We start from the raw sequence: 22,659 nt of genomic DNA on the forward strand, positions 1-22,659 counted from the left end.
ATATGATTCCACATAATTTTATTATTACTCAATCACAAATGAGGTAACAATTTGTTATATACATCAATTTACATGAGAGTATCACAAGCAGATAATAGACCCCTTACTAGCTCCGCTGTCGTACATTTTGCCGGTTCATTCTTCCAATATTCCGGCATTCAAATTTACTGATGATCTGGTCACTCAATACAATTACTACATAAAAAACTGGCACCAATAGGAATATGCAGAATGTGGCAGGACTCATATCTCCGGTTTTGTTCATCTTGTTATATACGGATAGAAAACACCGCATGTCTAGCAAAACTTTTCCAGGAAGAAGTTCACTTAAAGTGCCGCTTTGCCAGTTTACATGAACCTCCTATTGATTTGGGTTTGTACTGCTATCTGCAATAATATATACGAAGACTACCATGGTTCAGAGTTGTTACCAAGAAAGTTTCTAATATATGACGGCCTGCTCCAACCATCCTCCATCAGAATTAGGTTAAGGCGTATCATCAATTTCTCTGCGGCATCTTCCTCCAAAACGGTTAACGAATCAGACGGTCGCCTCCGTAGTGGACAACCCTGAAAAATCCAAATGAAGGTACTTAAAATAGATTTGCTATCAAAGTCATACGTCGATATACATGTAGAAATGAGAAAACGTACCTTTTTGTCCTGATACAACTTTAGATATTCAAGTGATTCCTCATAAAATCCACAATGGTAGAGAAGAATGCTGTAATCTCTTAATTCCTTCGAAAAAAAAAATGAGCTGGCCAATAATTCAGTGGAGTACACACGTTAAAGCATAAAGAGAGAATTGGTGGTTGAGCTTTGTGTTGTGGGTGGAAAAAGTTTAGGTTAAAAATTTGTCGGTGTGATGAGTGATGGTTGTTTTCTTTCTACTTTCCTAAAGCAACATCGGTGCAATGGACTATTGTCATGTGTTCAGGGATGAGTGCTTTCTTTCTACTTTGCTAAAGAAACATCGGTGCGATGGACCATTGTCATGCGTTCCACTAATATTTGTATGTCCTGTGTCACTGTTTATAGGTTCCACTAATATTTGTCTGTCCTGTCACTCTTTATAACTTACAAGAGAGTTCCTATCGTTCTAGAGTGGGCGCATGATGCTGCTGAACTAAAAACTGAAATCGAAATGGTTACGAAACGAACCCTAAGTTTCTCTCCTTATTGAGTAAATTTTAGTTAGGTGAATCATGCATGTAGATTTACACATTATGTAGATATATGATTCCACATAATTTTATTATTACTCAATCACAAATGAGGTAACAATTTGTTATATACATCAATTTACTAGCTCCGCTGTCGTACATTTTGCCGGTTCATTCTTCCAATATTCCGGCATTCAAATTTACTGATGATCTGGTCAATACAATTACTACATAAAAAACTGGCACCAATAGGAAAATGCAGAATGTGGCAGGACTCATATTTCCGGTTTTGTTCATCTTGTTATATACGGATAGAAAACACCGCATATCTAGCAAAACTTTTCCAGGAAGAAGTTTCACTTAAAGTGCCGCTTTGCCAGTTTACATGAACCTCCTATTGATTTGGGTTTGTACTGCTATCTGCAATAATGTCTACGAGGACTACCATGGTTCAGAGTTGTTACCAAGAAAGTTTCTAATATATGACGGCCTGCTCCAACCATCCTCCATAAGAATTAGGTTAAGGCGTATCATCAATTTCTCTGCGGCATCTTCCTCCAAAACGGTTAACGAATCAGACGGTCGCCTCCGTAGTGGACGACCCTGAAAAATCCAAATGAAGGTACTTAAAATAGATTTGCTATCAAAGTCATACGTCGATATACATGTAGAAATTAGAAAACGTACCTTTTTGTCCTGATACAACTTTAGATATTCAAGTGATTCCTCATAAAATCCACAATGGTAGAGAAGAATGCTGTAATCTCTTAATTCCTTCGGATCTGCTTCTAGGAGAATAAGACGTTCACAAGCTGTGACAATAGACACAATGTTCAGATAACAATATGTGGACATAATATGTGGCAGCAGGCACAATATGTCCAACAGTGACGATAAAATGAAAATTTCAAATTGAAGTACAAGAATTTAACTTGAAAAGTCAAATCCTACCATTAACTAAAAATCACCACGGGACCTCAGACAGGTTAGAGATGCTTCTACAACTTTATTTAAAGATGGCTATGGATAACATGTTATTTTACTTGAAATGACTTATTGGTAAGGAGTCGGACCCTGTCCTCCAGAAAATGCAACTACAATTGTCCCAAGACATTCCCGGTGACATCTCAATCTATCTTACCGCTTCAACAGCTTCAAGAAGCATAATCTATTGACTTTGACATTACCTTCTTGACACTGGGATTAAATAAGATTCAATAAATGCGTACCAGATAGGGCACGCCTCATATCCCCAAAATGTACACTAGTCCAAACACCACGATCTAGTCTATGTTGAGCAGCCTTCGCAGATGCAAGCTGAAAGCCACTGCAAAAATAGAAAGGATCCTCACATATATGCACTTAACTTGTATTAGTTTTCAGTTGAAACTACATTCATTTCGGACAAAGTACCTGTCTTCATTTATGTTTGATCTATCAATAAAGTTAGCAGCACGTGCTGCCCTCAAGAACAAATTCCCTGGTTGATCATGCTGAAACGGCCAGAATGCGTCCTTCAAATTTCTTAAAATCTGTACATACAGTAAACTATGAGAACAGATATAGCTAAGATTAAAGGCTTGGACACATGTCTACACACCTTATCAAACATTAACCAAATATGTATCTATATACAATTCAATGCCTTAAAAGGCAAAGGCATGGGCGAGACGTTCCATGGATAACCCCGCCTTCGCCTCACGAGACCTAAATTTATATATATAATACTTTGTAAAACAAATATTCATTGTCATTCAAAGATGCACCAGTCGCAAACAAGTTTAACTCACATCATAAACAAGTTTAACCAAGCAATCAAATGTACACAAAGACACAAGCATACACACAAATGTACACAAAGATGCATGCATATAATCGATAATCTATAGTTCTACTCACCAAAATCTATGCTTACAACTGCTCAATCAAAATCTAATGGTTGAAATCTACATCCTAGCAGAGAGAACGTTTCTCTTCTTTAAAAAAAAATTAACAGTCGTTGGATGAATGTTGGTGAACAGAAACTATTGTACTCATTGGTGAATTGTATATCATGATTCAGAGGACCTGTAGATATGTTACCAACTCAGGTCCATGTCCATAATATTCAGACTAAATATACAAGTTACCTTCAAACTAGGAGGACCTGTGGGTAATCTAGAGCACATGGAACCAATTTGAATAACATAGATTGCATTTCCATGACCAAAGATAAATGACAAAGGAACTAATCAATTAACAAAATACCACAGGCAATATGATCATATCGCTCATTTAAAATATCTATATCGAATGTTTTGGGGTTGAGTTCTAACTAATTTATCCTAAACCTCTTGGCATTTTCAAATCCCTAATCCAAACACAGGGTGAGAGAACTAGGAGTTTTAGCGTACACAACTCGCTGACATAGGACAAAAAAAATTAAGGCAAAACAAACAAATTTCAACATGAAAACATAAGTCACCTCCACTAAAAGGGCTTGCGAAGTCATTATGTGCACATTATCAGATTCCTTGCTTTTCTGTTTATGATAACCTCTGGGAAGACTATGAAGATCATGAGGAAAGAATATCTCCACATCGAAATCCAAAAAACCCCATAGGCGAAGCATTTTCAAAATTTCTGAGTATATGAGTGAAAGCATTGCAGGTGATCCTGAACGATGTGTCAAAACCTGTTTGCAACATCAACATTAAACTCCTGAAAACAATCCCCATATTCTACTGTTCTCTCAACCTTGAAATAACAAATAAGTAAGGCAGACTTCCATACCGAGTGGATATATAGAGCCCGTGATTCAGAGTGATACCTTGCAATTGTCCTTCGAAAACCCTGAAAAAAAGGGCAGATAAAAAATAGTCAGCGAAAGCAAGAATTTTGCAGCGAGGGGAAGAGCCAAGTTGATACACAGATCCTGATTTATTTAAAACAAATGATAGCTTTTCTGCTACAAAGTAATTGTTTCCCGATATCAAGTTTATCTTAGTTTCTCCCTGCCAGATTCCTTCAACATTATAAGTTCGGCACTTTTGCAACACAAAGGCTCCCAACCAAGCTAAAATTTAGTTAAAAATAAAACGAATCCTTAGAGTTTTTAAGTTCAACTTTGAATCAACTACAAAGGAATAATAATCCATGTTACTGCAAACAAAAACTCTATCAATCAACATACCTTATTTACGTACAAATAGTTTTCCAAACTCTCCAACAATTTCTCAGGCGAGGATCTAAATGAAGAGTTGTAGTGAGAACAATAGTCCATGGAAAGATCACCAAACCTACTAATAAAAGCATCCACCGGAAGCGGAACTGAAGAATGTGACACAAGGGAGTCATCTTCTGCTGCAATGTAAAGAGCTGTTTTCCCCAAATCAACACATCTATTGATGGTAATGCTGGTTTCCCTCTCTATATCAGACAGATGGCGAATTTGTGAGCAGAACCCCTCCCTGGCCTCCTGGTTGTTTCTCAATTATAAATCAATCAAAATCCAAACTAAGTAAACCCCATTGCATAATCAAGGCATACATAGTCTTTACCAAACAAATACAAAAAGACATTGCATCATAACAAAGTATAAAATTACTCCCAAAAGAAGTGTATCATTTGACCTATGCACGAGAACAGTTAATCCAGCAAATGAACATAATTATCCAATTGACAGTTGCGATAGTCTTGACCTAAACTGGGTGGTCGGAAAAATGTATTGTGCAATGTAATTTACAAGGTGTCTAATATGATACAAAACAGTTTTGCATTAAAGTGGGAAAACCAGAAAAGTAAGGAAAACAACTTATCTAAATTTTTGAGGTAGGTCACGATAAAATAGTATATCATTTTAAGAAACAGTTTATACCTTGCACCTCAACACGCCACATTACTTTTAGAAGGCTTGGTACTCTCAACCTCTCTTGACTCCTAGAAAATCAATAGAACCTAAAATGGATGAAACACTACCATACATAACTGAGAGAAGCTCATCCGAAACTAGAGCTAGAAACGCCTTATTTCATTTTGTTTAGCTCGCTGTTTTTATTACTTCATCAATAATATAAAGGGAAAACTTGTTTATATTACTTCATCAATATGCTTCAATTGTACCTACCAAAAGCAATGTGAAGTTCCTTGTGTTTATTTTTCTTTCCGCTAGACAAATTAAAGACGATGTTCTCGTTAAAAACTAAACTCCAATAAGAATGGCATGGTTAGCATTCTTTGTTAAGAAATAACGGAAATAACTGAAACGACGATAACATGTTTCTTGCATCATCATGGTTTGATCATTTCTTGAAATTATTCTCACTATGATACCTCAATTTCATTTCAATTTATTATGCAAATTACCCATTTTTTATACATGTTGTAAATTATAGCCAACTAAACATATGAAACTGATATATGATTATTTTCCAGCTCAAGAAATGAAATGGGAACATATGCTGAACAATTACATTAAAAATTGGGGAAAAAAAAACTAGATTAAAGTGAAACTAATGCATTCATTTCATCAATTTAAAAATAATAATTAAAAAGTTAAAATTAAAAGAAGAACAATTTATAATTTATCAGGAAGAAGCAGGTAAATTTCTTACTCTGGCGAGGGAGGTGAGGGTTCCGGAAGAATCGAGAGCATCGTGGAGCACGAAATTGAAGTCACTGCCGACGTCGGATTGGGAGCGGCACGAGAGGCGAAGAGGGCGAGGGGATGATTGGTATTTCGAGAATTTTGAAGAGGAAGAAGAAGATGAAGAGGTTGTGAGAAGCGAGTTCCTGAGAATCCATGGGGAAGAAGAAGAGGAAGCACCCAACCAAGTCATCGTTTTCTTTTACCAGAAAAATTCTGAGATATCGAGTCAGTTGGTGGTTGTTTCTATATCGGATTTTATTTTATTTTACTTTTTGGTTGGATAATTTCTATATCTGATTTATCGAGTTATTTTATGGGAATTATCTGTCTAATTTGGACCACTTCTCTTCTCTTGTTAGGGGTTCTATATTAATTAATTATTTATTTATTTTGAGTTTTTTTTTTTTTTGTTTTTTTTTTTCCCAAGAGGAAGCTCTTTTCATTAGGATGAGTTTTTCCTCAATTTTATTTCGGGACCCATTTATAAAACTTCGATTACTTCGGTGATTTTTAAATCATTTCAAAATGGTAGTAACATACCATTTTTTGTAATTCCTTTCTATCAAATAATTGTATGAATGGTTAATTCCTCCGTAATACACTTTACTTTTGATTTTTTTTAATCATTCGCTAATATAATATATCACTCTTTAAAAGATCATTTATGCAAAAAATTATTAAAACATGAGATTATTTAGTCATCAAAATATATAAAAAATGATAGACGAATTTGGTAAAAACATTATGAACGGTCCATCTATTTGGTATAATTGATCGACTGAATGACGTTTTATTTTGTTGATGCACAAAATCAGCGAAGACTTTGGTACAACAGAAAGTGTCAGGTTTTGTGACCTTCGCTTGGTTGCTTCGGTCACTAGTGAGGATAAGTACGTAAATGAATAGAGACAGAGAAGCAAACACAGGATGTACGTGGTTCACCCAGATTGGCTACGTCCATGGAGTAGAGGAGTTCTTATTAGTAGTGAAGGGCTTACACAAGTACAAAGGATCAAGCTCTCAATTTAGTGAGTTCTTGTGAATGATTTAACACAAAATGGCATTAGCCAATATTGTGGGGGAATGACCCCTATTTATAGAAAAACTTGTAGCTTTGTCACATTGACATGTGTCATGTTATGATTGGTTCTTGATGTCGACACGTGCTGCGCTCTGATTGGCTTCTAATCTTGACACGTGTCGAGTAGTGATTGGCCTCCTGGTCGGAGGGGAACTCTTGTGGGTCCTTGACAGTATAGCGTTGGCCGGTGCTCGGTAGTTTCGGGATTGGTCAAGTATGGTACAAACAGTGCTCCCCTAAGTTCCCGAGTGAGGGAAACTCCTCGGTTGGGGACTTGCAAGATCCAATCCCTTGAGTAATCACGAAACTTCTAAGTACCGAAGTGTGGTCTGATCTTCATCTGCCCTTCTCTGGAAGTACCTTTCCTCCATCCGGGAATGGTGTATTTAGCTGATGTTGACGCACAAGGTAATGTATCAATTTCACTTGAAGCTTAGTTGTAGTTTCGGGCTTAGTCAAGTGTGATACAAACCCTATAGTAGGAGTCCCCCAAGTCGCCGAGCTAGGAGATCTGCCGAAAGAGGTGACAGACAAGGTAAGCAGTCAAACTTCCAAGTAAGCAACCCAGGATCAGAGGTTTGACTTAGGCTTCCGGTTGATTGTTCTCCTTCTCCTTGTCTCTCATTCAACTGCCAGGATAAGGAGAAGCAAATGGATAAGAGATGATATGAGATACTTTTGCTTTTGAAGAAGTAACTTTCCACAGGCTTATTCTTGAACTGTGCTGGAGGGTTTTCTGGTGCCCTTCAGAGTATAAGGCCGACTCAAAAATTTGAGGGTCAAAACAAGTCCATCAAATCTAGAGTACGTTCGACCTTGATGATATGGGATACTTTTGCTGTTGACGGAATAATGAATGTGGTATGGAAAGGTGTCGTGCTGTAGTGATCTGTTTCAGCTCACCGTTGAACCTTCTGCTTCAATCTTTTGCATGGCAGAAGTGGTGTGCAACCTTTGCATTTAAATGGTCCTTCAGAACATTCCTTCATAGTGACTCATCCACGCTTGGCAGCTTCAGTGTAAAGAGCCAATATCTGATCAACTGTCATGAGGTATTTGCCGGTGGAATTCGTGACCTTGACAGCAGTTGAGGATGAGTACTCGAGAGCAATGCTAAGTAAGCAACCAGGCAAAGGCTCCAGGCAGTCAGTTCCAAATTGGAGGTTTGATTTCAGGTTCCGACTGATTGCTCTCTTTCTCCTTGTCCTGCAGGTGTGGACAAGGACAAAGACAAAGATAGGGAGAAAGCATGATATGGGATACTCTTGCTTTCGACCCTGATGATATGAGATACTCTTGTTCTTGGTGTGGCTTATTTGCTGAGGTATTATCGGGGGGAAATAAAGCTGAGTATTTCGAGAGGTTATGTTGAGGGTGCCTTTTCGAATGCGAGAAAGGGTTGAGCATTTTTGCAGGTTTGCCTGTCCGTTGAGGAGGGAGGTCAATGTATATAGGGATTTCCCAATAACAAGTAGTAATGCTATTCCTTTACCCTTCTTGGTCACAGCAATGTAGTGGGAGTTGCCAGCTTCACGTGTTTTAATTTTGTCAGAGCACTTTGAAAAAGTGGTATGTGGTATCTGGAAAGCTGATATTACGTGTGAAGATTACAGACAAGCTTTATCTAAGGAAATCTGGCTCTCGAAGTTCTGAGAGTTGTGCCTCTTCGGTTTTCGAACAAGCAATCCCGTCGAGGATCTGACTTTCGAGATTCGGAAAGCGGTGCTACTCCGGTTTTTGAGAAAGTAATTATGTTGGGAGTCTTTTCTCGAATGTGAGTAAAGGTTGGACGTTCTTGCCAACCTGTCTTGCCGCAAAACACGGAGGTCGACACACATAGGGACTTTCCAGTTGTCAAGCAGTGGTGCTGTTCCTTTACCCTTATGGGTAATAGTAGGGTAGCTGGAACTTCGAAATTCTCGTGCCTAAACTTTGTCAGAGATCTTTGACAAAGTTATATGTGGTACCCGAGGAGTTGATGGTGCATATGGAGAGCGGTGATTGAACAGTAAGATTCACGTGCTTTTTACTTCACCAGAAATCTTCGACAGATTGCCCGTAATTTTCGCAAAGCTGATTGTGCATGTGACAGGTGCTGACGAGGCTGAAAAAGCAGGTGCTTCTTCGATTTCTGAGATCGGCCCTCGTGGTCTCTGAGCAGCCCAGCTTTTGAGAAAGCAAACGCCTCTTCGATTTCTGAGATCGGCCCTCGTGGTCTCTGAGCAGCCCAGCTTTTGAGAAAGCAAACGCCTCTTCGATTTCTGAGATCGGCCCTCGTGGTCTCTGAGCAGCCCAGCTTTTGAGAAAGCAAACGCCTCTTCGATTTCTGAAGCTCCGTCGAGTGCAGATTTTTATAGAGGCTGGCATTAAGTTCCACAGCACACCTGAATCTCTACCAGTAGAAGCTCATTTCTTGCACTTCTAAGATCTTGATTTGTCTGACCTCTTCCTTCTTCAACACATTTGAAAATGTCTGGACCCTCCGACCGTCGTTTTGACCTGAACCTTGGAGAAGAGACAGCCACGCCTTCTCCAGACAACATATGGCGCCCATCCTTCATATCCCCTACTGGTCCTCTTACCGTTGGGGATTCTGTGATGAAGAATGATATGACCGCTGCAGTGGTGGCCAGGAACCTTCTCACTCCCAAAGATAACAGACTACTTTCCAAACGGTCTGATGAGTTGGCTGTTAAGGACTCTCTGGCTCTTAGTGTTCAGTGTGCAGGTTCTGTGTCTAATATGGCCCAACGCCTATTTGCTAGAACCCGCCAAGTTGAATCATTGGCTGCTGAAGTGATGAGTCTCAAACAGGAGATTAGAGGGCTCAAGCATGAGAATAAGCAGTTGCACCGGCTCGCCCATGACTATGCTACAAACATGAAGAGGAAGCTTGACCAGATGAAGGAATCTGATGGTAAGGTTTTACTTGATCATCAGCGGTTTGTGGGTTTGTTCCAAAGGCATTTATTGCCTTCGTCCTCTGGGGCTGTACCTGGTAATGAAGCTTCAAATGATGAACCTCCAATGCCTCCTCCTTCTGGGGTTTTGTCAAGTACTGAGGCTCCGGATAACCACCCTCCGGTGCTTTCTCTTTCTGGGGCTCTACCGACTGCTGAGACTTCCCCTAAGCAACCTTTGTGAAGGCTCCCTTTTGTTTGTTTATTTTGACTCATGTATATGTACATATTTGTGGCTTATCGAAAATATTAATAAATAAGCTTTGCTTCATTTCAATATATTGTGTTAAATACACCAAAGCCTTCTTCATAAAGTTCTTTGAATTTTTGCTTTTGTTGAAACCTGTATTGTTGAAGCTTTGTGAGTGAAGCATGTAGTTTGAGGTAGTGTTCCCTTAATTTCCCGAGTGAGGAAAACTTCTCGGTTGGAGACTTGAAAAATCCAAGTCACTGAGTGGTTGTGAGACTGCCGAGTATTAAGGTGCAGTAGCATATGGTGGGAGTCCCCCAAGTCTTCAGGCGAAGAGAGTTGCCGAATGAGGTGTCTCGCTTGTTACTAATTTGTCAAAGTAACGAATCCTTGTTTCGATGTCACACATTCGCATATGCCTTATCTAAAAATATTTCCAACTTTTGTGTGTTTGATGCTGCATGCTATTGACTAGACAAGATCAAGTGCAATTAGTAGCTTTTCTCTCTTTTTCATCTTTTCTTTGGTGGAATTGCTTTTCGTTTCCACTAATCAGCCTGAGTGGATGCAAGATAACACCATTCTCTATAGCTCAGATCGCAAAGTCGTCTTCATGAAAGTTGTTCCTTATCTTGTGAACTACAACATCTCCAAATTTGAGATCTATCGGAGTAGTACAACTCCAGAAATTCAGGTATGATGAGTAACTGTTCATCAATTTTCTGTTAACCCGTCAGACTTGTTGTGAGCTTCTAAACTCCATTTTTTCTTGTTCATCTCAACATACTTTCTTCATCGAAGTTGTTCCTCACCTTGTCAGCTACAACATATCCAAATTTGAGATCCATCGGAGCAGTACAAATCCAGAAATTCAGGTATGATGAGTGACTGTTCATCATTTTTCTGTCAACCTGTCAGACTTGTTGTGAGCTTCGAAACTCCATTTTCTCTTGTTCAGATCAACATACTTTCTTCATCGAAGTTGTTCCTTAACTTGTGAACTACAACATATCCAAATTTGAGGTCCCTCGGAGCAGTATAACTCCAGAAATCCAGGTATGATGAGTGACTGTTTATCATTTGTCTGTCAACCCGTCAGATTTGTTGTGAGCTTTGAAACTCTATTTTCTCTTGCTCAGATCAGCATGCTTTCTTCATTGAAGTTGTTCCTCAGCTTGTGAACTACAACATATCCAAATTTGAGATCCCTCGGAGCTGTATAACTCAAGAAATTCAGGTATGATGAATGACTGGTTAGTATTTTTCTGTCAACCCGTCAGATTTGTTGTGAGCTTCGAAACTCCATTTTCTATTGTTCAGATCAGCATGCTTTCTTCATTGAAGTTGTGCCTCATTGTCTCTTTCATAACATATCAAAAATTCAGAATGAACTAATGGTTAAATATTTCCAGATCTTCGAAACATCATAGCAGCTTCGAAATCTGCAAGAATCCGACTGTCATGTTTGGAGCTTCAACACTTTAATTTCCGTCGCTCAAACAGAAATGGTTCCTTCTTGAAAGTTGTTCATATGCTCAAAAACTATAGGGTGTCCAAAATTCAGCTCCATTGGAGAAGAGCAGAGGTTGCAGAAATTTGATAGATGAAAGGAGGCGGAAGAGGGAGAGAGAGAAAAAGTCTCTTGGGTTGGATTTCTATTTTGGGGCAGATTCCAAGTTTTGTAGCACCTTCATTATTGATGAATTGCTTGTACTTTTGTCCATTATGAAACTTGGGACTTTGGCTTGTTGTTGGATCTATTATAATATGTTTGGAAACATATACATAATTGCTTGTTTGGTTATGACAGGGATGTTGTGGGTGTAGAACAAAACAAATGTTTGTGTTGACCTGTGTTTTTGTACAAGTTCAAGGGCATCTTGGGTTTTGTGAACAAAATTTGTTTATTTGGAGCAAGGTTTTGTGTTGAAGCTTTGTAGGTGAAGCTTTGGTGTTGAAGCTTTCTAGGTGAAGCTTTGATGGTGAAGCTTTCTGGGTGAAGCTATGTAGGTGAAGCTTTCTAGGTGAAGCTTTTTTAGGTGAAGCTTTGTAGGTGAAGCTTTTTTAAGTGAAGCTTTTCGGGTGAAGTTTTTTGGGTGAAGCTTTGTGGGTGAAGCTTTTTAGGTGAAGCTTTGTGGGTGAACTTTTTTAGGTGAAGCTGTTTGGGTGAAGCTTTTTGGAGGTGAAGTTTTTTTTGGGTGAAGCTTTTTTAGGTGAAGCTTTTTGGGTGAAGCTTTGATGGTGAAGTTTTTTTTGTGAAGCTTTTTGGGTGAAGCTTTGGAGGTGAAGCTTTTCGGGTGAAGTTTTTTGGATGAAGCTGTTTTTTTTTTTTTTTTTTTTTTTTTTTTTTTTGGGCGCTTGACACGGTCTTCATTTGCTTGTTTTGTAGTGACTGTGGAAGACGGATTGCTTTCTGATTGAGAAGGGTTCCGGCATCGCTTTGCACCATCTTCATGTGGGTAATATAGGAACTTCCTTATGTTTTGATCATGCATGTAGTGATAGAATTTGTTTCTTCTTATTGTAGATGTCAGAGCCTGGAAGTTCTAGTGATGAGGGCTCTTCTAGCTTTAGCTCTAAGTCTGAGTCTGCAATGTCGGAGTCTTCAGGGTCTTTGTTAGAGTCCGGTACTAGAGAAACATTGGATGATCTTCCCAACCGTCAAACTTTAGCTATTGCTAGTTCTTCCTCCATGGCGTTGGGTGAGGGGGTTGTTTTTGATGCCATACCCATAGTTCGCTCTGAGTTCACAGCAGACCATCTAAAGAATAACTTGTTAGATAATGAGAAGCAGGTTGAGGCGCTAAGGCAGTCATGTAATATCCCTCGTAGTGTAGGGATACGTTTGGTACATGATGAAGAATGGCCTTCTGAGCCTCCCCAGGGTCATGTTATGTTCTACACCCAGATATTACTGACTTTAGGGGTGAGACTACCTTTACATCCGTGGTTGCAAAAGATGTTATCTTTGATCGGATATGCACCTGGGCAACTCAATCCTGGTTTCTGGGATACTTTGATTGGATTTTATATCATTTGGATGGAGTGTGGGTTGTGTGAGCCTTCCTTCCATCAGTGGCGTTACTGTTACAAGATGCGCCCAGCAAAATCATGCACTGGTTATGCCGAGTGTGCATGTCGGAGTGAGAGAGAGCGTATTGTGTATGGTAAGAAAAAGGCATACTACACATGGAAAAACCGTTGGTGCTTTCTGTATAATGATTGGGAGTATGATAAGGGTGTCACGCCTGAGCGACGTGTGCTTACTCACTTCCAGACTGTAGGTTGTAACGTATCAACCGTTCGTACTATTTGCTATTTGTTGTGGTCTTTTCTTGCTTCTAACACTTTGCTTCATGTAGTGACGCGGGGCACCATCCAACTGTTTGGGCAGGAGCTATCTGACATAGAGAAGGTGTTGAGGGTGCCCAAAGAGGATAGACACTTAAGCAAGCTACGACCCTTATTTCGTCGGTACGGTTTCCAACCCTTAGTTTCCGAGAGCCAGGGACGATCGAGTAAGTTGCATCCTTCATGTAAACTTAGCTCAATTCCTTACTTTATTTGGAAAGTTGTATTTCTTATTTTGATTTTCCTTATGCAGTGGAGAAGGTAAGCAAGAAAACAGGGACTAGCACCAATAAAAGGAAAGCACCAGTGTTAGTTCCTTCGGAAGACATCCTACCGCATAAGAAAATTCATAAGTTCCGAGGGGAACCATCCGTTAGACCTAAGTCCCAAGATGGGGTCCTTAAGGGGCCTGCCTTTAGGAAGACTGGAGTCGAGGCCGTTGAAAATACTGCTGCCGTAGTTGTAGGAGAAGGGAGCCGACTGTTGCCTCCTCCTCTTACTATGGAGCACACTGTCCAGGAAAGTGATCCTGGTTCCCGCCATGAGGGGAAAGGCAAGGAAAGAGCTGGCAGTGTCCCGTGGAAGGACTTGAGGGTTGCCACGCGGCCAAAGGATTTTGGGGATATCAACAATTGCTTGGCAGGGCGTCGATTCGCCTTCGATGAGCTCGGAGAGCCCTTAGCTAAGGATGAATCGGATTGCGACCGGATGTTGAAGCTGTCTTCATATGTGAGTGTTACTTTGTCATTTCCTTACTTTTTCCTCTTTATTATCATTATTTAGGTAGTGATGATCGTCTTGCCATGCAGGTCATGGCCGAGTATCACGACAGACTGCAAGAGGTTGAGCGGTACAAGGCAAAACTGAAGGAGAATAAGCAGCTTGTGGACGAGGCCCGAAGGAATAAGGGACACTTATTCCTACTCTCTTCAGCTGTGTCAGGTATGGGTGTGCCGCTTGAAAGTCGTTTCCCACAGACGGCCTTATTGGAAGATTCAGATATGGGTGTGCCGCCGCTTATGGAATATATGACATTCACTTGGCGTTGGTTACGGTTATCCCTTTGAGGGTGAAGAAGGAATTGATCAATTTTTCCTTCTCGTGCCAAAGCTTCAATACGATCACGGAGGATGATACATTTCTCGCTATCATGGCCGTTATGCTCATGGTAGCAACAAAACATGCCCGCGTTATTCGGGGGCGTGTAATCTGGGTGCCTCGGCTTTGGCTTTGGTATCAGGTGAGCTATGCTGGGGTAAATGGCCGCGCATGTGGCATTCAAGGGCGTGTATGTCTCATACCTTGGGGTAGGGGGTATCTTGACGCGGGTTTGACCCACTGCATTGACTGCCTGGGGGCGAGCGTTATTGTGGCGATACCCTTGGTTATCGGGATAGTGTCCCTTATTCTTTTTACTGGAAGGAGAGTGGTGAGGATGGAAATCCTTCCTCTTGCCTTGAAATTGATATGTCTGTTGATTCGGTGAAGCATTATGCAAGGCATGGGGAGGTGCCACTGCTGTTTGGAAAGTCGAGGTCTTCTCATTTAGGTGAGTCTGGCTTTCACCTCCCACTTGTTGATAAAGGATGGTTGTAGGGGGTTTCTCCTGATATGTCTTTGCCTCGGCGGAGGCATGGTTATAAGCCTGCGCCATCACCTCAGAGTAAGTCTTCCAAGTATTGGCATTGATCATGTATTTAAAGAAACAATCACGTAGGCCTGCCGTGAAGGCTTTGAGGGCAGTCTTGTCGTCTGCCTCGGCACACCGGGAGTATTCATGGCTGAAGCGGCCAGCATACATACGTAATGACTCGTCTGGCTTCTGGCGGATAGTGTACAGGTCATCTGCAGAGTGCAAGCGATCGGTTTGGAAAATGTGTTGGGAAACAAATAGTTTCCTCAATTCCTCAAATGAGTCTACCGTCTCAGGTGTAAGACGACAATACCAATTTAGAGCTCCGCCAGAGAGGGTGGAGGGGAAGAGAAGACATCGCTCTTCGTCGGTGTGCATCCGGTATGCCATGGTGGACTCAAAGAGGTTAAGGTGCTCAATCGGGTCCTCTTTTCCAGTATAAAGTTGCAAGCCAAGCTTCTGCTTTGTCTTTGCTTGAAGGGGGTGTTGAGGATCCTCCTTGTAAGAGGGCCAGGCCTGGGTTGGTTCCAGTCAGGTATTTCAGCCTGACGTTCAGCCTTCAACTTGTTTACTTCCTCAAGAAGTTGTAGGACAAGGGGGTCATGAGCGGAGTTATGTGCCACTGGAGCTTTCTTTCGTAAATCTCCATCTCCTCTTGGAATTAGGAAGGTTTGATCAAGGGCATGTGATTTTTCCCTGGACTCGCTGTACTGGCTTCCAGGGTATGTCTGTCGGAACACCTCTGAGTCCCCTGTACCCTCATGTCTCTCTAGGACTTGTTGCACCTTCCCCAAGTTGGTGGCCGGCTCGGGCCGTGGCAGGGGACCGAGTCTCTCAGAAATCCTTGGGTCATTGATCTTTGAGCTTATATGGATGGAATTCTCTCGACGTTGCTTCAGGAAATCCCGACAATCGCGAAAGACGGCTTTCGATCCTTCTGCCCCTTCAGCAAAGAGGTGTCTCCCTCCGCTTCTCATGGTTCGGGTCGAAGCAACTGGGTTAAGAGAAGCCTCATGTTGATTATCAAATCGAGGGGTAATTTGTTCCCTATCAGGGATATCTATGTCGAATGCATGTGACCCTCCATGTTGGAGGGCACCCAGTTGATGGTTGACTTCCACGGGGGCAACAAGCTCGCGTGTCTGAGCTTGCCTAGCTTCGTGAAGTGTCTCGAAGAGCTTCTCATATTGCTCCTGGAGGACCTCATTCCTCATTGCTATCTTGTTGTTCTGAGCTTCCAACTCATCGACTTTAGCTTGAAGAAGAACTCGTTTTCCTTCCTTCTTTCGTTGTTTCGCACTATGTGCAAGGGGGGTGTCATTCTGTGTGCTGTGGCTTCCTTCGCTTCCCATGCTGGAGAGGGATGCCTGATCAAAAGAAAGTGTACGAATGATAGAAACCAGCTTGACACAGCTGAAGAGAGTAGGAATAAGTGTCAATTCCCACAGACGGCGCCAAATGTTGATGCACAAAATCAGCGAAGACTTTGGTACAACAGAAAGTGTCAGGTTTTGTGACCTTCGCTTGGTTGCTTCGGTCACTAGTGAGGATAAGTACGTAAATGAATAGAGACAGAGAAGCAAACACAGGATGTACGTGGTTCACCCAGATTGGCTACGTCCACGGAGTAGAGGAGTTCTTATTAGTAGTGAAGGGCTTACACAAGTACAAAGGATCAAGCTCTCAATTTAGTGAGTTCTTGTGAATGATTTAACACAAAATGGCATTAGCCAATATTGTGGGGGAATGACCCCTATTTATAGAAAAACTTGTAGCTTTGTCACATTGACATGTGTCATGTTATGATTGGTTCTTGATGTCGACACGTGCTGCGCTCTGATTGGCTTCTAATCTTGACACGTGTCGAGTAGTGATTGGCCTCCTGGTCGGAGGGGAACTCTTGTGGGTCCTTGACAGTATAGCGTTGGCCGGTGCTCGGTAGTTTCGGGATTGGTCAAGTATGGTACAAACATATTTAATTTTTGCAGAGGGACTTTACATATCGATTTATAATATAAACGGTCTCAATCGTAATCAAGAAGTTTTGTAAATCGGACATGAAATAAAATGAGGAGGAACTTCTCCTCAGGCTCCTTTATGAAAAAGATAGACCATTTGAACTTGAGACACAATATTTTTTTAGCTAAACTCCCCTCCCCCTTAGTGTAAAAATGTCAATGTACTAAAAAAAAAAACTTAATTGTCAAAATGATTAATGTGTTATAGTCATTTGGCCAATTTAGTTCCCATGTTTTCAATTTGGCCAATTTAGTCCTCTTGTTTATCTCTGTTAGCCAATTAAGAACATTCCATCCAATTTTTGCTAAAGAATTTATAAAAAAAATATCATAACCTATTATAAAAAATCAGTTAAAATAGAAAGAAATATAACTTCAAAATGAAATAAAAAATTAAAAAAACCCACTTTGCCATCCGCCTTGTCCTTGACCTAAACACCAACCCTAGCCACACACGCAGGCAACTTGACGAACAAGTCTCTAGATCCACCTCAACCCACCTGCCACCGCATGAGTTCCTTCATCATAGTCACAAGAAAATTAACTATGACCAAAATTTACTATAAAAACGCAAATCAATGAGAAATATCACGAGGACTAATTGACCTAATGACTAAAACACATACCATTTTAACAGTTAAGCTTTTTAGTTTAAAGAAATCTTTAATGTTTGAAAAAGACTACAACAACAACAACAACAACAACAACAAAGCTTTTTCCCACTAAGTGGGGTCGGCTATATGAATCCTAGAACGCCATTGCGCTCGGTTTTGTGTCATGTCCTCCGTTAGATCCAAGTACTCAAGTCTTTTCTTAGGGTCTCTTCCAAAGTTTTCCTAGGTATTCCTCTACCCCTTCGGCCCTGAACCTCTGTCCCGTAGTCACATTTTCGAACCGGAGCGTCAGTAGGCCTTCTTTGCACATGTCCAAACCACCGGAACCGATTTTCTCTCATATTTCCTTCAATTTTGGCTACTCCTACTTTACCTCGGATATCCTCATTCCCAATCTTATCCTTTCTCGTATGCCCATACATCCCATGAAGCATCCTCATCTCCGCTACACCCATTTTGTGTACGTGTTGATGCTTCACCGCCAAACATTCTGTGCCATACAACATCGCTGGCCTTATTGCCATCCTATAAAATTTTCCCTTGAGCTTCAGTGGCCTACGACGGTCACACAACACGCCGGATGCACTCTTACACTTCATCCATCCAGCTTGTATTCTATGGTTGAGATCTCCATCTAATTCTCCGTTCCCTTGCAAGATAGATCCTAGGTAGCGAAAACGGTCACTTTTTGTGATCTTCGCTAGATTGCTCCGGTCATTAGTGTGGATAAGTATATAAATGGATAGAGATAGGAAAGCAATCACAAGATGTACGTGGTTCACCCAGATTGGCTACGTCCACGAAATAGAGGAGTTCTTATTAATTGTGAAGGGTTTACACAAGTACATAGGTTCAAGCTCTCCTTTAGTGAGTACAAGTGAATGATTTAGTATAAATGACATTAGGAAATATTGTGGGAGAATGATCTCGTAACCACGAAACTTCTAAGTACTGGAGTGTGGTATCGTCTTGACTTTCCTTATCTGTGTCATAGGTAGATGTGGCATCTTCTCTGGAAGTACTCTTCCTCCATCCAGGGTGGTATCTGTAACTGGTGGAGATGCACAAGGTAATGTATCAATGTCACTTGAAGCTTACTTGTAGTTTCAGGCTTGGTCAAGCGCGATACAAACCATGTAGTAGGAGTCCCCCAAGTCGCCGAGCTAGGGGATCTGCTGAAAGAGGTGACAGACAAGGTAAGCAATCAGAGCTCCGGCTGATTGTTCACATTCTCCCTATCTTGCAGGTAGCATGAAGGATAAAGAGAAGAAAAATGAGAAGAGATGATATGGGATACTTTTGTTTTTTAAGAAGTAACTTTCCACAGACTTATTCTTGAACTGGGCTGGAGGATTTTCTGGTTTCCTCCAGAGATAAGGCCGACTGAAGAATTTGAGGGTCAAAACAAGTCCATCAAATCTAGAGTACGTTCGACCCTGCTGATATGGGATACTTTTGCTTTTGACAGAGTAATGGATGTATCGGCACGTGTGCTGTTACGCTTGTCTCCACATGCTTCCTTGTATCCTTCTCACTTGCCCTATCTGTTCCTCAGGCAGATGCGGGATCTTCCCTGGAAGCATAAGATGTTGAAGATGAGTACTCGAGAGCAATGCCAGGTAAGTAATCAGGTAAAGGGTTCCAGGCAGTCAGTTCCTGGCTGGAAGCTTGATTCCAAGTGCTGACTGATTGCTCTCTTTCTCCTTGTCTTGCAAGTAAGAACAAGGCCAAAGGAAAAGACAGGGAAAAAGCATGATATGGGATACTCTTGCTTTTAACCCTGATGATATGAGATATTCTTGCTCTAGTATAGCTTGTTTACAGAGGTATTATCGGGGGGAAAGAAAACTGAATATTTCGAAAGGCTTCGTTGGGAGTGCCCTCTCAGATAAGAGGAAGGGTTGAGCATTTTTGCAGGTCTGCATGTCCGTTGGGGATGGAGGTCGACATATATAGGAGTCTCCCTAACATCAAGTAATAATGCTATTCCTTTACCCTGCTTGGTCATAGCACGGTAGTGGGAGCTGCCAGCTTCACAAGTTTTAACTCTGTCAGAACACTTTGAAAAAGTGGTCTGTGGTATCTGGAAAGCTGATGTTGCGTGTGAAGATTACAGACAAACTTTATCCAAGGAGATCCAGCTCTTGAAGTTGGGAAAGTGTTGCCTCTTCGGTTTTCGAACAAGCAATCCTGTCGGGGATCTGGCTCTCGAGATTCGGAGAACGACGCCTCTTCGATTTTTGAGAAAGCAATCCTACTAGGGGTCTGGCTCTCGAGATTCGGAGAGCGGTGTCTTCGATTTTTTAGAAAGTAATCATGTTGGGAGTCTGGCTCTCGAGATTCGGAGGGCGGTGCCTCTTCGATTTTGGAGCAAGCAATCTTGTTGGGAGTGTTTTCTCGAATGTGAGTAAAGGTTGGGCATGTTTGCTAGTCTACCTTGCCACGAAGCATAGAGGTTGACACACATGGACTTTCCAATTATCCAGCAGTGGTACTGTTCCTTTACCCTCTCTTCGATTTTTGAGAAAGTAATCATGTTAGGAGTCTGGCTCTCGAGATTCGGAGGGCGGTGCCTCTTCGATTTTGGAGCAAGCAATCTTGTTGGGAGTGTTTTCTCGAATGTGAGTAAAGGTTGGGCATGTTTGCTAGTCTACCTTGCCACGAAGCACAGAGGTTGACACACAAGGACTTTCCAATTATCCAGCCGTGGTACTGTTCCTTTACCCTCTCTTCGATTTTTGAGAAAGTAATCATGTTGGGAGTCTGGCTCTCGAGATTCGGAGGGCGATGCCTCTTCGATTTTGGAGCAAGCAATCTGGTTGGGAGTGTTTTCTCGAATGTGAGTAAAGGTTGGGCATGTTTGCTAGTCTACCTTGCCACGAAGCACAGAGGTTGACACACCGGGACTTTCCAATTATCCAGCAGTGGTACTGTTCCTTTACCCTTGTGGGTAATAATATGGTAGCTAGACCTTCAAAATTTATGTGTCTAAACTTTGTTAGTGTTGTTTCTTTGCTAATCTTTTACCCTTCTTGGTCAGAGTGATGTAGTGGGAGCTGCAAGCTTCACGTGTCTCAACTTTGTCAGAGAACTTTGTCAGAGAACTTTGGCAGAGTTATATGTGGTACCCATGAGCTACTGTTGCGTGTGGGAAGTGGGTGATTGAACAGTACGATTCATGTGCTTTCTACTTCGCCAGAAATCTTCGACAGAATGCCCATAATTTCCGCAAAGCTGAGTGTGCGTGTGACAGGTGCTGACAGGGCTGGAAAAGTAGGTGCATCTTCGATTTCTGAGATCGGCCCTCGTGGTCTCTGAACAGCCCAGCTTTTGAGAAAGCAAGCCTCTTCGATTTCTGAGATCGGCCTTCGTGGTCTTTGAGCAGCCCAGCTTTTGAGAAAGCACACGACTCTTCGATTTCTGAGATCGACCCTCGTGGTCTCTGAGCAGCCCAGCTTTTGAGAAAGTAAACGCCTCTTCGATTTCTGAGCAGGCGCCTCTTCGATTTCTGAAGCTTCATCGAGTGCAGATTTTTATAGGAGCTGACATTAAGTTCCAAAGCACACTTGAATATCCACCAGTAGAAGCTCCATTCTTGCACTTCTAAGATCTTGATTTGTCCGACCTCTTATCTCTTCAACACCTTTGAAAATGTCTGGCCCCTCCGACCGTCGTTTTTACTTGAACCTTGTTGAAGAGGCAGCCCCGCCTTCTCCAGACAACATATGGCGCCCATCCTTCGTCTCCCCTACTGGTCCTCTTACCGTTGGGGATTCCGTGATGAAGAATGATATGACCGCTGCGGTAGTGGCCAGGAACCTTCTCACTCCCAAAGATAACTGACTACTTTCCAAACGGTCTGATGAGTTGGCTGTTAAGGATTCTCTGGCTCTTAGTATTCAGTGTGCAGGTTCTGTGTCTAATATGGCCCAACGCCTATTTGCTCGAACCCGCCAAGTTGAATCATTGGCGGCTGAAGTGATGAGTCTCAAACAGGAGATTAGAGGGCTCAAGCATGAGAATAAACAATTGCACCGGCTCGCACATGACTATGCTACAAATATGAAGAGGAAGCTTGACCAGATGAAGGAATCTGATGGTCAGGTTTTACTTGATCATCAGAGATTTGTGGGTTTGTTCCAAAGGCATTTATTGCCTTCGTCTTCTGGGGCTGTACCGCGTAATGAAGCTCCAAATGATCAACCTCTGATGCCTCCTCCTTCTAGGGTTCTGTCCAGTACTGAGGCTCCGAATGATCCCCCTCCGGTGCCTTCTCTTTCTGGGGCTCTACCGCCTGCTGAGACTTCTCCTAAGCAACCTTTGTGAAGGCTCCCTCTTGTTTGTTTATTTTGACTCAAGTATATGTACATATTTGTAACTTATCGGGGATATTAATAAATAAGCTTTCCTTCATTTCAACGTATTGTGTTAAATACACCAAAGCCTTCTTCGCTAAGTTCTTTGAATTTTCTTTTGTTGAAGCTTGTATGTTGAAGCTTTGTGAGTGGAGCATGTAGGTTGAGGTAGTGTTCCCTTAATTTCCCCAGTGAGGAAAACTTCTCGGTTGGAGACTTGGAAAATCCAAGTCACTGAGTGGGATCGGCTATATGAATCTTAGAACGCCATTGTGTTCTGCCATGTGTCATGTCCTCCGTTAGATCCAAGTACTCTAAGTCTTTTCTTAGGGTCTCTTCCAAAGTTTTCCTAGGTCTTCCTCTACCCCTTCGGTCCTGAACCTCTGTCCCATAGTCGCATCTTCTAATCGGAGCGTCAGTAGGCCTTCTTTGCACATGTCCAAACCACCGTAACCGATTTTCTCTCATCTTTCCTTCAATTTCGGCTACTCCTACTTTACCCCGAATATCCTCATTCCTAATCTTATCCTTTCTCGTGTGCCCACACATCCAACGAAGCATCCTCATCTCCGCTACACCCATTTTGTGTACGTGTTGATGCTTCACCGCCCAACATTCTGTGCCATACAGCATCGCCGGCCTTATTGCCGTCCTATAAAATTTT

At 41.8% G+C, this 22,659-nt stretch overlaps 2 protein-coding genes and 2 long non-coding RNA genes across 4 annotated transcripts; 2 read left to right on the forward strand and 2 right to left on the reverse strand.

The window, feature by feature from the left end:
* Positions 1–39: 39 nt before the first annotated feature.
* LOC139193957 (uncharacterized) lies at positions 40–795 on the reverse strand. Its single transcript, XR_011578541.1, has 2 exons — positions 655–795; positions 40–570 (listed from the first exon to the last, which is right to left on the reverse strand). It is a non-coding gene; the product is annotated as an uncharacterized lncRNA (long non-coding RNA).
* A 432-nt stretch (positions 796–1,227) lies between these two features.
* On the reverse strand, positions 1,228–6,083 carry LOC103411379 (uncharacterized). The gene is made up of 8 exons (XM_008350030.4): positions 5,759–6,083; positions 4,339–4,623; positions 3,939–3,998; positions 3,631–3,840; positions 2,580–2,698; positions 2,396–2,493; positions 1,854–1,978; positions 1,228–1,769 (listed from the first exon to the last, which is right to left on the reverse strand). Exons 1-8 carry the CDS (start codon positions 5,981–5,983, stop codon positions 1,608–1,610), a joined length of 1,284 nt encoding a protein of 427 aa, XP_008348252.2. The 5' UTR covers positions 5,984–6,083; the 3' UTR covers positions 1,228–1,607.
* Positions 6,084–10,639: 4,556 nt separating this feature from the next.
* On the forward strand, positions 10,640–11,828 carry LOC139193954 (uncharacterized). Its single transcript, XR_011578539.1, has 4 exons — positions 10,640–10,718; positions 10,983–11,080; positions 11,164–11,261; positions 11,437–11,828. It is a non-coding gene; the product is annotated as an uncharacterized lncRNA (long non-coding RNA).
* A 570-nt stretch (positions 11,829–12,398) lies between these two features.
* On the forward strand, positions 12,399–13,902 carry LOC114823730 (uncharacterized). Its single transcript, XM_070813170.1, has 3 exons — positions 12,399–13,542; positions 13,629–13,850; positions 13,895–13,902. The coding sequence occupies exons 1-3, from the start codon at positions 12,552–12,554 to the stop codon at positions 13,900–13,902; spliced, it is 1,221 nt and encodes a 406-aa protein (XP_070669271.1). The 5' UTR covers positions 12,399–12,551.
* The last annotated feature ends 8,757 nt before the right edge of the window (positions 13,903–22,659 follow it).

This window comes from Malus domestica, chromosome 02 (assembly GCF_042453785.1).
Source record: "Malus domestica chromosome 02, GDT2T_hap1".
Lineage (NCBI taxonomy): Eukaryota > Viridiplantae > Streptophyta > Magnoliopsida > Rosales > Rosaceae > Malus > Malus domestica.

What these genes read in the sequence shown, in the direction of transcription:
- LOC114823730 (XM_070813170.1), top strand. Translation starts at nt 12,552, where the DNA reads ATGTCAGAGCCTGGAAGTTCTAGTGATGAGGGCTCTTCTAGCTTTAGC. An exon ending in CGAGAGCCAGGGACGATCGA is followed by an intron (nt 13,543 to 13,628) that starts GTAAGTTGCATC and finishes TTCCTTATGCAG; the next exon opens with TGGAGAAGGTAAGCAAGAAA.
- LOC103411379 (XM_008350030.4), bottom strand. Translation starts at nt 5,983, where the DNA reads ATGACTTGGTTGGGTGCTTCCTCTTCTTCTTCCCCATGGATTCTCAGG. An exon ending in CCCTCACCTCCCTCGCCAGA is followed by an intron (nt 4,624 to 5,758) that starts GTAAGAAATTTA and finishes AGAAACAACCAG; the next exon opens with GAGGCCAGGGAGGGGTTCTG. An exon ending in CGCAAGCCCTTTTAGTGGAG is followed by an intron (nt 2,699 to 3,630) that starts GTGACTTATGTT and finishes CTGTATGTACAG; the next exon opens with ATTTTAAGAAATTTGAAGGA.